The 16,819-nt window shown below is 38.4% G+C and overlaps 1 protein-coding gene and 1 long non-coding RNA gene across 5 annotated transcripts in view; one reads left to right on the plus strand and one right to left on the minus strand.

Moving 5' to 3' along the window:
- Window positions 1-6,595, plus strand: part of PTPRB (protein tyrosine phosphatase receptor type B) — a 128,081-nt gene extending 121,486 nt beyond the window's left edge. For 2 of the 3 annotated variants that reach the window (XM_033221269.1, XM_033221270.1), the window contains one exon: window positions 1,954-3,550. In XM_033221269.1, the coding sequence (XP_033077160.1) occupies window positions 1,954-1,976 (23 nt within the window). In that variant the 3' untranslated portion in view covers window positions 1,977-3,550. Of the gene's footprint in view, window positions 1-1,953 lie in introns of all 3 variants that reach the window. The other variant, XM_033221271.1, reaches the window with a different exon arrangement.
- LOC117089748 overlaps window positions 1-16,819 on the minus strand; it is a 111,681-nt gene that overhangs the window by 62,354 nt on the left and 32,508 nt on the right. The gene's annotated exons all lie outside the window — the stretch shown is intronic.

Here is a 16,819-nt window from a genome sequence, read left to right on the forward strand (position 1 = left end):
AAAATCCCTTTGGAAAAGAATTTGGCAATTGAGGTATCGGGGTCCTTCGTATGTTATCTTGTGACCCTGTATTTCTCCTACCACCCTACATTACATACGAAAAGAAAAATTATTATGTGTGACGCTTTTCGTAGTTAAAAGTTTGACAAGCCTGGGCAGCAAAGTGAGGCCCGTTCTCTACAATAAATCTAAAAATTAACCAGGCATGGTGTGCACCTGTAGTCCCAGCTACTTGGGAGGCTGAGGCAGGAGAATCACTTGAGCTCAGGAGTTGAAGGCTGCAGTGAGCTATAATTGTGCCACTGCGCTCCACCTGGGTGACAGAGCAAGACTGTATCTCAAAAACAGACAAACAGGTTGGGCATAGTGGTTCACGCCTGTAATCCCAGCACTTTGGGAGGCCAGGCCAAGGCAGGTGATCAGCTGACGTCAGGAGCTCAAGATCAGCCTGGCTAACATGGCGAAACCCCATCTCTACTAAAAATACAAAAATTAGCTGGACGTGGTGACGTGCACCTGTAGTTCTAGCTACTTGGGAGGCTAAGGCAGGAGAATTGCTTGAACCTGAGAGGCGTGAGTCAAGATCATGCCACTGCACTCCAGCCTGGGCCACAAAGCAAGACTCCATCTCAAAAAACAAACAACCAAAAAGAATGCTATTTTTGAGGACGTTATAATAACATGGGTACTTATTATAAATAAAGAAAAGCTGGACGTAAAACAAACAAAACCAATGCATAAGGAAAAAGACTGGGAGAAAAAATAAATTTCCCTGAACATCAGAAAAATCTATTTTTCCTTCTTTTGTATTTTATAAATGTTCCAGAATAAGGATGTAACACTTTTCAAATGGGAAATTCAATAGAAAAAAACCTCACAAGGCAGTTTTGATCAAGCAATTATTAAGTGACAAGAGAAGGGTCCTCATGCCTCGTCTTACTCTAGGCCATCATGAAGACCTAAGTTATCACATAGGCTAATTGCAAATGTGAAGGAGGATTGTATTAGTTATCTGTTACTGCCTAACAAATTACCCCAACAGTCAGCATTTATTATCTCACCGGTGGTTCTGGCCCAGAGTCTTTCAGGAGGTTGCAGTCAAGACTTACAAGGGGGCTGCCATTATCTGAAGGTTTGACTGGGGCTGGAGGAGTCACTTCATAATGGCCTGCTCACATGGCTGTGGGCAGATGCAGCTGCAATTCCTTGCCATGTGGACTGATATCTCTATAAATCAGATAATCTTACTTTGACAAACATTATTTCATACCCTCTTATCTCCATTTCTAAATGATCTTCAATTGGCAGTGTCTCCTAACCTTTTACTTAGTTCTCTGTACCACCCAGCCTAGCCAGTATGTTAATGAGTTAACAATCTATAAAGCACAAATAAAGAGCTACTATTTAGAAGAATCCTTTGTAAATCAGATAATTCTGTAACCCCTAGTTAATCTGTATAGTAAATTAAGGTTTTTGCATGGGAGATTCCTTAAGAGGCTTCAGTACAGAGCAAGTTCTGAGGGATCTTGGAGGTTCCTTTGTCTTGTTTTGACTTGAGAATCTTTTTTTAGAGTAACCTTGGGCACTCCTGAAAGAAGCTAACTATGGTATAGAAAAGGACAACCACCAGGCACCTGAAGGCTAAGATTCAGGTCCAAACTCTCAAACTAACTAGCTTTAACAAGCTGTGTAACCCTGAGTAAGTTACACTCACTCTCTGGGCCTATGGCTGTATCCATAAAAACAGAGGTGATGGGCTAGTATCACTAGTCCCTTCCAAGTCTAATATTCTGTGTTTCTAAATGGAATGACCTGGTCCCAGTAGGAATGGTCTCATCTTAAACTAGGTTGAGCTATGTATTTCTGCTGGTCTTTCACATTGGTAATTTTCATAAACAGAACAATTATGACACACCCTGTGGCAGTCTCTAATTACAGTGTTCTTCCTTTCAGATCCAGTCTATTCAAGGCATTGAGAATGTACCTGAAGAGCTCCTGGATAAAAATTATTCACTGTGTGATTTGTTTTTAAAAACTTGCTTCATGCCCTACAGAGGTGCCAGCTATTTCTGTTGATACTATGTATAATTTATTAATCCGGAGAATGTTTAAAATTTTATATAATTTAAAGGTAACAGATATTATTGTACATAGTTGTATTTTATAGTTTCTTCTGTAAATATGTATTTTTCATGTTTAATATTAAGCTTTATATAATACTATTTTTCCACACTAAAGTGTTCATGACTTGTTCTACATAAACTAATTCAACCTGTGTGACAGGACTACTGGTAAAATGCATATGGAGGTGGTGGCAGAGAAAATCCCTTGGGCCATGTTTTCTACCTGTTTTGATATTCACTGGACAGGACAAAGGGCAGGGCTAGAGAGAGCAAATACTATGTCTAGCTTTGCTGCATTGCTGTCCCATGAATCTCGAGAGCCAACAGGCATGTCCTAAACATGCTATTAGGACAAATGTAACAGTCAAAAAAAAAGATTAAAGGGAGAAAAAAGAATTAAGCAGTACCAAAGCTGAACTAGATGGTTGTGTCTGAACTAGTTGCTCTCTCTACCTTTCTCCTACCAGGGATTCAAGCCAAAGTGGTTAGCTCAGGGATCATGTAACTTGCAGTGCAAGCCCAGGATGTAGGATGCAGGGTTGAGGGTTCTGATAGAGAATGATTCTAAACAGAAGTGATGAATTCCTTTTGTTAAGAAGATGTCAGCTGTACCCAGACTGGAAACATAGCATGCAAAGCACTATCTATAGTGATTAGAAATCCTCTCATTGCATTCATGGTGTGGAGTGTGAACATCCACACCCATACTGTAATGTGTTTATGCACACTAGTTTTTGCCTCATTTTCAGTGGTCTCCATTCCTAGAAAAGTCACAATTATCCATTCCTACTTGATTTCCCATTAAAAGAATATTATGGTGGCAGACTGTGCCTGATTAAAAGACTTAATGCCAACATTTTCATAGAAATGACTACAAACATCATATATAATAAATTTAAAAACAACAGCAAAAACAAAAACAGTGGTCTTTAGTAAAATTTTCAAAAACCTTTTTAGTAAATTAATGAAGTCAAAATGTCAAGTAGTCACCCAAAGTTGCATTTAATAACAAAAGGCACTATGTACTGTACGAAGTTTATCTTCAGTATTTGTGCCTTACTGTGACTATAACAAATTCCAATGAGTGAGAAAGTGGGTATTTCCTTCATCAAGGTCCAGTTCCGAGAGCATTCCTGGGAAAATTTGAACGGCATTTGTATGGAATCTTCATAGATACCTGAGAAGATGAGCTGGAGATGTTTGCCTTTTTCATACTACAAATTTTTCTATAATAAACTTGGGAATTAGAGGTCAAGTTTGTTGATGGCACAGCTTCCTTTGCAGAAAGAGTACATTTCTTTTCAAAGTATATATTTTTGTAATCTACCATAAAGTCCCATAATACAGTGAATGTAATTGACATAATAATTGAAAATCATTGACTATACCTAAAATAGTTATTTATAATTAAATAACTCTACACCCAATCTGAAAATTTGTCCAGGGTTATTTGAAGTTTACAAAAACGTGAAGCATAATCATAAGTTTCAAAGTTTCACAGTTTCATTGTGCTCAATGCCCTTGTGAAATGACAGTCTTAGGCTCTGATTCTGTATCAAGGAACTAAGTGGATCTTCTGGAAATGAAAAGGAACAACATATGTGTAAGTGCAGTAGATGTACCACCAGCGAGAAAATAGAGGTCAGAGATTTACAACGTGTGGCATCTATTAGAAATCACCTTTCCTACATGGAAAAGAAAAAGCAAGAGAAAAAGCAGAATTTTACACTAATGTTGCTTGATGCAAAGCACATTAATGCCTGGAAGGATACATGCATTTTTGACTTTTCATTCACTCAGAAAACTTTTAGTAAGTGCCTGCAACCTGCTAGGCAGTGTTCCAGAATCTACCCATTTCTACTCACATAAAGAGAATCCTCATAAAGTTAAGACTGTTGTTACTACCTTCAACTGAGCTTAAAAGAGCCTCATCAAGGGAATGGGATAACTGAGCCGGTCCAGGACAGTGGTCACCTTCCACAGGCCACACACTGGAAAGTGCTAATGCTACTTCAATAGCAAACCTCTGGATATAGAAGAGAGAGCAATTAATTGCACAAACCAGGAATTAAAACCATAAAAAACCTATACATCTGTAACAGTAAATAACACTCACGTACCCTGGCAACATCTAGGGTAGTATCAGAATTACGTAAGTGGATGTGACAGGGGAAAATTGTAGGTGTTTTTAGTCTAATCCAACCCAGGAAATGTCTATTCCTACCCTACACTCAATTTTAAATCTCCTTAACAACAAATATTTCACTATTCACTCCTGCTCCTGGGAAGACTAAATACATTAATTGATTTATTTATTAAATTTAGGAGAAAAAAGTTTTCCTTGACATTCAGCTCCATTGGATTTATTTTCATTTAATTGCATCATGTGTTATGTCTTGGTAAACACTCCATCTCCTGTCTTGGTGGGCATCCTGTCTGTGCACCTGTGTAATACACTTTAATCATCAAGGCTTCAAAGTGCTTTTGAGCTATCAAATCTTGGGAGAGTCCCATCTAGCATCTTAATAATTATTTTTCCAAGTTCGTTATAATTAACTCCTTTAATCTCATCTCATTAAATCAAGTTTGTATTATTATTCTGTTGTTCTCTGGAAAGCAGCCAATTGTTCAGCTCTTGAATCAGAATTTTCAAAGACTCACCTCTCTTACCTGGGCTTGCACGTATTTGTCCTAAGTAATTCTCTATCCCTTAAACCTCTGAGTCCCTCTGTTTTATTACTTGCCCCACTCCTCCCAGTTGAATATGTTTGTTTTCCCAATTGAATGTGATTTTTATCTACTGTTCATATTATCTTTTATACTCATAAGTATAATTTTATAGTCCTTTCAGGTTCCACATCATCAAAAAGATGACCATAATTTCCCTTTTTTTTTGAAATGGAGTCTTGCTCTGTCACCTAGGGTGGAGTGCAGTGGAGCAATCTCAGCTCACTGCAACTTCCGCCTCCCGGGTTCAAGTGATTCTGCCTCAGCCTCCTGAGTAGCTGTAATTACAGGTGCCTGCCACCATGCCTGGCTAATTTTTGTGTTTTTAGTAGAGATGGGGTTTCACCATGTTGGCCAGGTTGGTCTCAAACTCCTGACCTCAGGTGATCCACCCACCTCAACCTCCCAAAGTGCTGGGATTACAGGAGTGAGCCACCACACCTGGCCAATTTCACTTTTAAATACTAAAAGGCACACAGCACATAGACATTTTTGGGCCAGTTTTCTTTGGGAGGGTCTTTGATAAATTTTGTAATCACCTTTTGGAAGAAAGTCCAAAATGACATGTGAAAATATTATTAAACCATTTAGCAGATGTCCAGCAATATAAAAATAGACCTCACATGCTACCCTTCACAGGCTGATTCTCTTGCCTTGGTGTCTAAGGATCCAATTTCTTATGTTAAACATTTTCCTTACCTTTTGCAATAATATTATTGGCCATATACTAAATTCTCATTCACTTAGCTTTCTGAGAATTCTTTGACGTTGGAATCCTGAAATAATAAAGCTACCAGATCTGCACAACAGCAGTGGTAGTATCTGAGCCCAAACTCTGGGACACTCTAGAGTTTTAGTTTACAAACATGAGCCAGACCAAACGTGACCTGGTGAAAATCAATAGGTAATAAGTTGCTTGTATATGTTAGCAGTTCAAGGGCTTTCTGGGTTCCATTTCATTGAGGAAATGAAAATATTATAACTGCTTAGCCAAGACAGAGTGGCAATAAGGAATGACTGATCCTCCTCCAAGTTGCAGTGAGCAAGCCCTCAAGCCTACCTCATTCCTGAAGAGTTGAAGGAGAAAATGCTGTGCTAATTTTCTGCACTGCTATTTTTAACCTGAAATTTAGAATTACATCAGGTATTCAAAGAATGTTCCCCATCAAAGGAAAATCAGTAAACGATGACTGCAAAAAGCAAGTGAAATGATGCAAAAAGAAAATATTTGCAAAAGAGAATCTAACCAGACATCATCAGGAAGATAAAACGGCATCTCCTCTTTGTGGCCTGGGTGTGCTTGGACGATCCTGTCATATGTTTTTATTAGGACATGTTGCCCTTTTGAGGATTCACTCTGACTATGTTGGCCAGATGGTTTAACTGATTAAACAATTGAATCAATTTATTTTGCTTTTTTAATTGACCAGATATTTAACTAAATGTACTGAGTCTGGCATTTTAGACACACTGCCTTAGATTCTTGTAGAGAATGATGACTTTGAAAATGTTTGGCCATTTTAGTTAAAATGCAGGGTAACATTTGATGCAGCCATGATAACAGGAAAAATCTGTTCTGTTCTAAAAATGTTTCTAGCAATAGAAGTATTTCTGGCTAAGAGAATACTCTTGACTTGTAGGGAGGCTCCCTTGGAATAAATGTATGCAAAACAAATAAGGCATTTTATTTTTTAAAACATTGCCTATATAAGATACACTTATTAAATAAAGAAATTGTTGGTGAATGCTCTGAAAATAGAGGCTTATGTAATGGAAATAAGAGATTAACAGGTTTACCAAAGATTATTTTTATAACCTGTATGCCAATTCACATGATCTTATGTAAGACACCAAAATAAGTTATTCAAAACTGTGAATAATGTCAGACAAATGCAATGTGTCCCTTCTAGAGCAGTCACAAAAAGGATTGGTTATAACTGTTTTAATAAATACTATCCTCACCCCAAGAACAAGCTTTCAGTTATGTTGAGATGTTGTAATAGCTGTGTGCGTAGATAAGCACCCCCATCAAGAAAGGAACTTGTGCAATTGTGGCTTTAAGAGTTTGTGGCAGAGCTGGACAGCATTCCATCTGCAGGTTAGTAGGAAAGCCTGTACCAGCCTTTGTGGAATGTCCTAGTCTGCCACATTGACAAGAGGGTGCACCAATGCTCTACTCGAAGAGTATTTCTGGTTTTCTGTGCAGGACTGTTGGGCTTATAAATTCTTCAAGAACAAGGACCAAGTCTTTAATCTCATCTCTACTCCTACTTTGTGGAAATTAGTGCGCAGCTCACAGACATTCTACACACACTTCTTGAAATTGCTCCTGACCTCGTATTTTGGATGTTAGGTAGTCAGTGTCCAATAATACTGTTGTCCATGGAGGTTAATCTAGCTGTTCCTTCATTTGTGTGAAGCATAAATAATGTAAGTAAATACAGCAACTGAACTTTTTATGTTCTATAATAGAGCACTTTTAAGTTTTTAATATCATTTATTATTTCTCTGAAAATCCAGTTAAGATGGCAGTAGATGATTCTATAGCATCTACCCACAATATTGTGTTTCTAACTGTATTTGAACAAAGAACTTCCTTAGTCTTTCAATTTAAATTATGTATTTGCTTAATATATTTTTATATTTGTAACTGTGGTTAAAAAAATCTATATAGCATCTTGCATACATTCTCACTAGTACAGGAATAAAACTGCAGTTTGTTGAAGAAGAGCGTTCTGTTTTCTATTCACCTGCTCCTCATTTATCAATTTTTGTCATCTGTCTGTTCAGGAGAAAGGCCAAAAGTGACTGCTTTAAAATGAGAAAAATCTTCCATGATATTATCATGAAGAATATAGTTGTCTTAACCTTTAGTCCTGTAAGTACTGAGTTGGTTACGTACAGTATTGTGTACATATAATAGACTCTCCAGCTGTCTCCAACTAAATTCCTGTTTTCGGTTCTTTACTTCATTAATAACCAAAATGTCACCTGTTACCAACAGTGTTGGTGTACTCTCAGAGGTACCGCCCTGGTTGGATCGCCACTGAGCCCTTCAGAGACACTTCAGACATTTGCGGACAGTGTGACATTTGGTAAAGAGATGCCATGCCTATTTCCAGAGTCATGAGTTTGCCCTTTTGCCTTTTTCATATTTTAGCGGAAAGATCACTGTCCTTCACGACTCCAATATTTCATTTTTCTATAACTTGCTCACAGAAACCTTTATTTTTAAATATATATACAGTAGCAGATTTACAAATAAAATCATTAAATCAAAGCAATCCTTCCTTTTAAAACAGTTTCTGGATTCAAAGAAGTAGGTTAACAAAATAAATTGACCTATGAAGCTAGACTTTTTTTTTCCAAAGTAACTATTTGACAGAATTTATTCTTAAAGAAAAAGAGAGTATTGCAATTTGAACTAATCACTTGGTAATTTTGCTGATATATCTTCCATAATCATAAAATGTTAAAGCTGGAAGGGCCAGCCAACTTGGGACCAAGAATGTAGGAAACCAAGACACAAATTTAAAAGCAATACAGCAAATAAAATAAAATATAAAAATATAAAATCAAAATATTACAGCAAAATAAGACAATGCTGAAATCAAACCTGGTTTTCCTATTACTCAGGGGGAGGACCTGTTCATATGTAAATACAGACAAATAAAAATGCCGCTCATTGCCAGGATAGTGGCTCACACTTGTAATCCCAGTGCTTTAGGAGGCTGAAGCATGAGGATCACTCAAGGCCACGAGTTTAAGAAAGCGGCTCAGAAAGTCAATGGACACAATAGCCATTTCCAACACTAAAGCAGAACTGTCAGTGGAGCCTTTAATGTTTTGCATGGTTAATCCTCTTTTTTTGGTATCTCATATGTCTGGAAACATCCATGTATTTAAACAAATCTCAGACTGTATTTAAGAGTCATACCTGAACCAAAGTCATCACAATCTTAAATCTGAACTAATATTACATATAAAAGGAAAAAGCAGTATTTTTCTAACACAATATTATTATAAAACATTATTGAAACTAATTGTATCAAACCTTCTAGAATCCAGAAGAGTTTCTACAGCTAGATTTTCAGAGAACTGGCAAGACTTTTGATGCTCCTGATGAAAGGAACATTCATAATAGAAGAGTAAAAATTAACTGATAGAATCCGAGCCTGAATAATAAGAGAAAACCATGTAGGGATGGTTCTGTGTAGAAGGTAACAAACATTTACCTCCTCACTAAAGGAGGTAACGAGCTTTGCCCAAAGGCCATGCTCACTAAAATGTCTCCCAATCCAGTCTTTTCCAAGGAAAATTTTACTATTATAATAGAGAACTGTTGATACGAATGAAGCTTGCTTTTTTTCTAGGATTTGTTGTGAAAATAACTTCTCCTTTGACCAAAACTTTAGTTAGGTTCCTCAGTGTCCTCTGCCTGACTAGGCCCATCCTTGGACTTCCCTCTCTGTCCTTGCAGACTCCAGTTTAAAGTAAGGTTAGTGAAAATCTCCCAACCTAGGTACCTGACCACCCTTGATATCTTATCACCCGGGTCTGCCTTCAGCAGGAATTCCCTTTACCCCTGATGTTTCCCCTTCCTCTTAGTGAGTTTTCATCCACTGACCTCCCATCCTGCTCCTGCTTTAAATAGGAAGGGTTAATTTTCCTGTTTTATTTAATCCCCACTTGTCCTTGCTGAAGTTGAAGTTGAGTCCAATTTCTCTCCCCTACAGCAAAACCCCATTGTAGATGTCCTTATATTTACTACTACGGACCCTCTTAAATAAAGCCTGCCTTACTGTCTTTAACAAGTATCATGAATCATTTTTCTTCAACAATTTTAATGATGCAACAACCTTTGTGTAAATTATCTTAATATAAAATTACTTTCCTCTTTGGCCCCTGGAAGAAACTTGGCATCTATTTCCATCTTAAGAAAGACTTGGCAATGAAATATGTTTCTGTCTCTATTATCCTGCTGCAAACCATTAGTGGCCAAGAAGTTTCTGTATCTTAGGGCTTGCCAAAAAGTTACAGTCAACAACAACAACAAAAAATCACAAAAGCTGACAATACAACCATAGAAACAAAGTGCAATAAGAGTGGAGAAGTTCAGAAACCAGGGAATATTACTAAGTCTATGGTTTAATCAGATAATATCCTTTGTAAGACATATAAACATTTTAAGACATTCTTTTTTTCCTAAAGAACTTTGCAATGACCACTAACTTAGTAGACATCCAAGTTGACGTTTCTCCCTGACTCAGAACAGATAGCAGAGGGGAGGAAACAACTGTCTACCTGCAAAGAATAACACAACAGCAATAAATAAAGATGAGCCAGGACAGAAAAGGAAATAAAACCAATGGTCCTACTTTGTTGTTCAGGCTTCAGTGGAGGACTATGAGGACAAGACAACTGGGGAGTAAAATTAAAGGTGAGAGTCAGGTCTGAAAGAGCTATTAGGAGTCTTAGACATCTTGTAAGAGCAGAGGATTTGCAAATTCAGCCCAAGAGGAAGACATTGCAAGACCTGTTTAAGAAGGGGACCAGAAGTTCAACCTCTAGGATGGTCATTAAATGCTGTAACATTTAGAGCAGGGGTCCCCAACCCCCAGGCCATGGACAGGTACTGGTCTGTGGCCTACTAGGAACCAGGTTGCACAGCAGGAGGTAAGCAGTGGGTGAGAGAGCATTACCGCCTGAGCTCCACCTCCTGTCAGAGAAGCAGTGGCGTTAGATTCTCACAGGACAGCAAACCTTGTTGTGAACTGCATATGCGAGGGATCTAGGTTGAGCACTCCTTAGGAGAATCCAGCCCCTGATGATCTGAGGTGGAACAGTTTCATCCCGAAACCATCCCCCTCCTTCCACCACCCCTCAAGTCCATGGAAAAATTTTCTTCCACAAAACTGGTCCCTGGTGCCAAAAATGTTGGGGACCACTGATTTAGACAGAGTTTACTTTTAAATGGCACCCAAGGTACTCGGTGAAATAATCTGTACAGCAAACTTCTGTGACATGAGATTACCTAGATAACAAATCTGAACCAAAAATAAGTTTAAAAATAATAAGGCCGGGCGTGGTGGCTCACACCATAATTCCAGCACTTTGGGAGGCTGAGGCGGGCGGATCACGAGGTTAGGAGATCGAGACAAAGAAATTGAAGCTTAAAAAGACAAGGTAGGCCAGGTGTGGTGGTTCATGCCTGTAATCCCAGCACTTAGGGAGGCTGAAGCGGGTGGATCATGAGGTCAGGAGATCGAGACCATCCTGGCAAACATGGTGAAACCCTGTCTCTACTAAAAATACAAAAAAATTAGCTAGACATGGTGGCACGGGCCTGTAATCCGAGCTACTTGGAAGGCTGAGGCAGGAGAATCACTTGAACCTGGGAAGCGGAGGTTGCAGTGAACCAAGATCACACCGCTGCACTCCAGCCTGTGCAACAGAGTAAGACTCCATCTCAAAAAAAAAGACAAGGTAATTTTCCCAAGGCCATCCAGTATTAAAGCTCAGCTTCCAATATGAATCCTTCTGATTTCAAAATGTGACCTCTTAACCTCTATGCCTATGTAGCTCAAAGTTTGGTCCCCAGACCAGCAGCATTAGCATCACCTGGGATGTTGTTAGAAATGCATATTCTTAGACAGCACTCTCCAGTCCTACTGAATATGAAAATCTGGGGATGGGTGGGGCCCAGCAATCTGTGTTGTATTAACAAGTCCTCCAAGGTGATTCTGATGCATGGTATTGAGTACTGAGCTTGGGCAACCTCCCTGCTTTGTAGATTCTCATCTGTCAAATTTAACTCTTTGAACATGCCCTGTTTGACAAACAGGAATAGTAACGTGTAATATTTTTGAGCCCTAGCACATTTAATAACCATTAGCAACTAGTATTACTATATGTCAGGTTTTATTCTGAACTGCTTTGCCCGCAATATATCATTTTATTATTTTAAAACCAAATGAGGTGGAGATTATCATTCCATTGTAGGAATGAAATGAGCTTCTTCTTTGTCCTCTGAAGATTTGCTGAAAATCAACTGACAAAAGGTAAATTAATAGGAGAAAAGGCCTACAATTATTAACATGCTCGAGGGAAAATCACAGTGATTGCTCAATAACCCAGTATGGTATAGGAGCTTATATATCCTTTTTCATAGAAGAGAGAGAAGATAGGGAATGTAGACAATTCTTTTGAGGTACAATAATCATTAGGGAGAATGAATGGACCTGGGAAGTTGAAGTAGACATTACAGGGAGGTGAGGGGCAGAGCTGCACAGAAACAAAGGTTGTCTTTTTTTTTTTTGGAAACAGAGTCTCGCTCTGTCACCCAGACTGGAGTGCAGGGGTGCAATCTCAGTTCACTGCAACCTCCACCTCCTGGGTTCAAGCAATTCTCCTACCTCAGCCTCCCGAGTAGCTGAGATTACAGGTGTGTGCCACCATGCCTGGCAATTTTTGTATTTTTAGTAGAGACAGGGTTTCACAATGTTGGCCAGGTTGGTCTCAAACTCCTGATCTCAGGTGATCCGCCCACCTGGGCCTCCGAAAGTGCTAGGATTATTAGGATTACAGGCGTGAGCCATCGCGCCCAGACAAAAGATTGTCTTATTATGCAGATGAAGTCCCTCAGTTAATCTCTTGGAGCAGCACTCTGTCTGGGCATGGTGATGACTCCTAGTCTCTTTTCTCCAGTAGTTGGTCTCTAGAAAGATCCTTAGGGAGGGGGGTTAAGACCACAGAATTTATTTTAGAAAGTTTTCTTGATCAGATAAGGAAATTCCAAAGAGTCCCTCCCTGAGCTTGGGGTTGTAGGGCAAGGGGATCAACACGTTAAACCTTGATTCTGAAGCAGCTTCTAAGAACTCTCAGCACCAGCCTTTAGAGCATCATTTTCTGAGTCAACATAATCCTATAAATGAAGAAGCAAAGGCATACAGAAAGTAAGTAATTTTGTCCTAGGACATGTCAACCTAAAGAAAAAACAGAACCTAAGGGAAAAAAATTAACATAAGTAGAAAGTTTATTTGGGCCAAGTTTGAAGACTGAAACCCACAAGTATGGACTCAAGTTGCCCTAAATGTATGTTCCAACTTTACAGCAGTGACAAGTGGGCTTTTAAAGGAGAAAAGAACAGGCATACAGGAGAAGACATAGCCAAGGAAAAAGAAAAAAAGAAAGAAAAAAGAAATAAGAAGAGGCACTTCCTTGGTTGTTTACCAAGAACTGACAATAACATAAACTACTGATTTGCTATACATTGTTCTTTGCATCAAAAATCCCAGGAACATGAAGATAATGGGTGAGGCAGCTAGTCAGAAAACCACAGGGAAGAAAAGAAAGAACAATATGCCTTTGAGCAACTGCCTTTAGGCATGGAAGGGGTGCATGACTGAAGTCTCATACTCATGTCTCCCCGGGCCTGATACGTTTTGTAAAGTTCACATAATTCAGACTTATCTGAGCTATTTTTTATTCTTACTTCCCCCTTTTGATTAAAATTTTTCTCTTCCAAAAGCATTGAAGATTAACATTTTAGATATAAGTCTGACAAACTTTACTAGGAAATTTCATTTCCAGATAATCTCCTTCCACATTGAGAGAAAAAGGAGAGATACTATGACTTCATGAGGTCTTAAGGTCAAACTGACAACTCCAAGGAACATAGCAATGTTCTTAATTCAGGCCATCTGCTTACAAAGGAGCTGCACCGTGTTGGATCAATTCTAAGCATCTTGCTATCATGATTAGTTTTCTGTTGTTGAGTTTAAACATCTAGAAATACGAAGCATGATCAATTTCAGAATCAAAAGTATGATGCAAATAAGGACAATGATTAACAAAACAACTAAAATGCAGCTCCAAAAAGGGTTCCTATTACTGAAGGTAACCAAATAAATATTTCATCTATTTCCTGTCCTGATCTGAAGAGCAAGGTATTGAAAACCTCCAGTAATGAAGACGTCCACTCAAGTGGGGCTGCTGGATATGATTCATTCCAATGTGGTAGGAAGGAGTTCTTTACTTTATGGATTTTTCCAATAAATAAAATCTCCAGATTGTAGACCATAATATTTGATGTTGTTATCACCTAATTGGATTCCTGTCTGCTGCACAGAAGAAGCCAAAACACTAAGCCAGCAGGTGTTGCAGCAGAGAAAGAATTTAATTATTATAAGGCAATTGAGTGAGACAGACACTCAAGGAGATGCTTCTTAAATCCACCTCCCCAAGAATTCAAAAGCTAGGATTTTTAAGGATGGTTTGGCAGGCAGGGAGCGCTGGGGAATGGGTGCTACTGAGTAGCTGGAGATGAAATCATAGCGTATCAAAACTATCTTCACGCACTGAGTCAATTCTCGGGTTGAGGTCATTGGTCATTTGTCTGGTTGGTGTCAGCTGGCCCATTTGGATGCAAACTCTGAAAAAATATCTCAGAGACCAGCCTTAGGTTTCATAATAGTGCTTGTGAATACAGCTACTATAGAAAAGCAAGCTAGGGAACAATGGCAGGTTATTGTTTAACTATGCCTAGAGCTTAGCAGAAAGGTTTGCAGGAAGTGAGATCCCCGGTGGTCAAAGCTTCTTGGCCCCTTGACAAGTCCAACTTCTGGAAGCCATCAAGGAGATCTACATGACCTAAAGATAATTGTTCTTTAAGAGAAAAACAAGTTCATTAATCTTGTGGGCAGCATGCCTGGTGGGGCAGGAATAGGAATATAATTAATTACTAGTAACTACAATGTATTAAAATGACTATATACAAGGAATTAGATATGGAGGAAGAAAGGGTCAAAGAAAGGAAAATAAGTATAACAAACATCTAATGATGTACCTATATCTCTGTCTTAACAAAATCCAGGCCAATACTGTAATTCTAACCTTGCACCTTTTATTAATTTTATGATGGTAGTTTCAATGTCTTCATCTCCTGGGAACTTTCTGTCAAAAGAATCCATAATTTAGAATTTTTGGAGAGACACTTATAAGGCCTTGGCAATAATGAAGAATACCATAGGAGAGCAGGTTCATAGACTCCTTCAGCTAGGTGCATGAGGCATCTGTTACCATTTCAAAGGGAGAAAGCTGATGTTTTCCAAATGGGGTAGAATGTAAGTTAAGCAAATAAAAGAGCTATAGGCCTCAATAGTCTAAATGTTTCTGTAAGCCTTACCAATTGTTGTTTTATTATTCCATTTCCTCCTTCCACCAGTCTGGAAGACTGACGGTAGTATGCACAATGGAAATGCTGATTCATCCAATCTCAATCAGCTTTGACCACACAAGATAAGATACCTGTAAGCCTTTTACAATCTCCTACAATTTTTCCCATTCTCTTTCTTTGACCAACTTTCTATATTCATCCAGTTTTATCTGTTTTTTAAAATCCCTTCAACTTAACCTTTAAAAACTTCAGGACAAAATTACTTTTCCTTTAACAAAAACCACTCTCTCATGCCTTCTTTATAACATTCTTTATCAAAAATGGATCCTACTTTTCCTTATACACTCTGTATACAGAATTGTTTCTCTTCTATCTAGTAGTTTAACTACAATTTTAACTCTTAATAGCCTTAATTTCTAGTGAAGAACCTAGACATAATTTTGAACTGTTTTATATCAGCATTTGTAGATAAAAATCACTTCATAATTTTTAGAAAGATGTTTCTTTTTTTTTTTGAGACAGAGTCTGGCTCTGTCGCCCAGGCTGGAGTGCGGTGGCCGGATCTCAGCTCACTGCAAGCTCCGCCTCCCAGGTTCACGCCATTCTCCTGCCTCTGCCTCCCAAGTAGCTGGGACTACAGGCGCCGCCTCATCGCCCGGCTAGTTTTTTTTTTTTTTGTATTCTTTAGTAGAGACGGGGTTTCACCGTATTAGCCAGGATGGTCTCGATCTCCTGACCTTGTGATCCGCCTGTCTCGGCCTCCCAAAGTGCTGGGATTACAGGCTTGAGCCACCGCGCCCGGCCTGATGTTTCTTTATTAACAGATCTAAATATATTTAGCTGTCCTACACTATATAAAAATGATGTTAAAATATATAAACAAACTTATATTTAACAATTAATATTCTAGTATTTTAACTTACCTAGAAATGACTCAGACATTTTATGATCATTTGTTACTTAATTTAACAGGACTGTAAGATTAGGTTACTGGAAATATTTTTGGAACAACAAAAAGTTCATTTATCCCATTTACATTTATATAATGTATTCATTTTTAACAATTATGCTTGAATTGTCTATTAAACAAAGGTAGCTATCATCTCAAGTTATTTCTTTGCTAATAATTTCTACAACTTGCAAATGTTAGGCAGTAATCACTTAAGCAAAAACCCTAAAGTTACATACACAGGTATTTTGTTGATCAGAAGACAAAGCTGTTTTCATTAACAATATTAAACTACTCTTATTTGCCAAAGATGACCCAAGTCATGTGAACTAAAAGGCTTTTGATACAAGGAGGAGCTGGTACCATTCCTTCTGAAACCATTCCAATCAATAGAAAAAGAAGGAATCCTCCCTAACTCATTTTATGAGGCCAGCATCATCCTGATACCAAAGCCTGGCCGAGACACAACAAAAAAAGAGAATTTTAGACCTATCCCGGATGAACATCGATGCAAAAATCCTCAATAAAATACTGGCAAACCAATCCAGCAGCACATCAAAAAGCTTATCCACCATGATCAAGTGGGCTTCATCCCTAGGATGCAAGGCTGGTTCAACATATGCAAATCAATAAACGTAATCCAGCATATAAACACAACCAAGAACAAAAACCACATGATTATCTCAATAGATGCAGAAAAGGCCTTTGACAACATTCAACAGCCCTTCATGATAAAAACTCTCATTAAACTAGGTATTGATGGAACGTATCTCAAAATAATAAGAGCTATTTATGACAAACCCACAGCCAATATCATACTGAATGGGCAAAAACTGGAAAAAT

Source organism: Trachypithecus francoisi, unplaced genomic scaffold, assembly GCF_009764315.1.
Source record: "Trachypithecus francoisi isolate TF-2019V2 unplaced genomic scaffold, Tfra_2.0 Lachesis_group11, whole genome shotgun sequence".
Lineage (NCBI taxonomy): Eukaryota > Metazoa > Chordata > Mammalia > Primates > Cercopithecidae > Trachypithecus > Trachypithecus francoisi.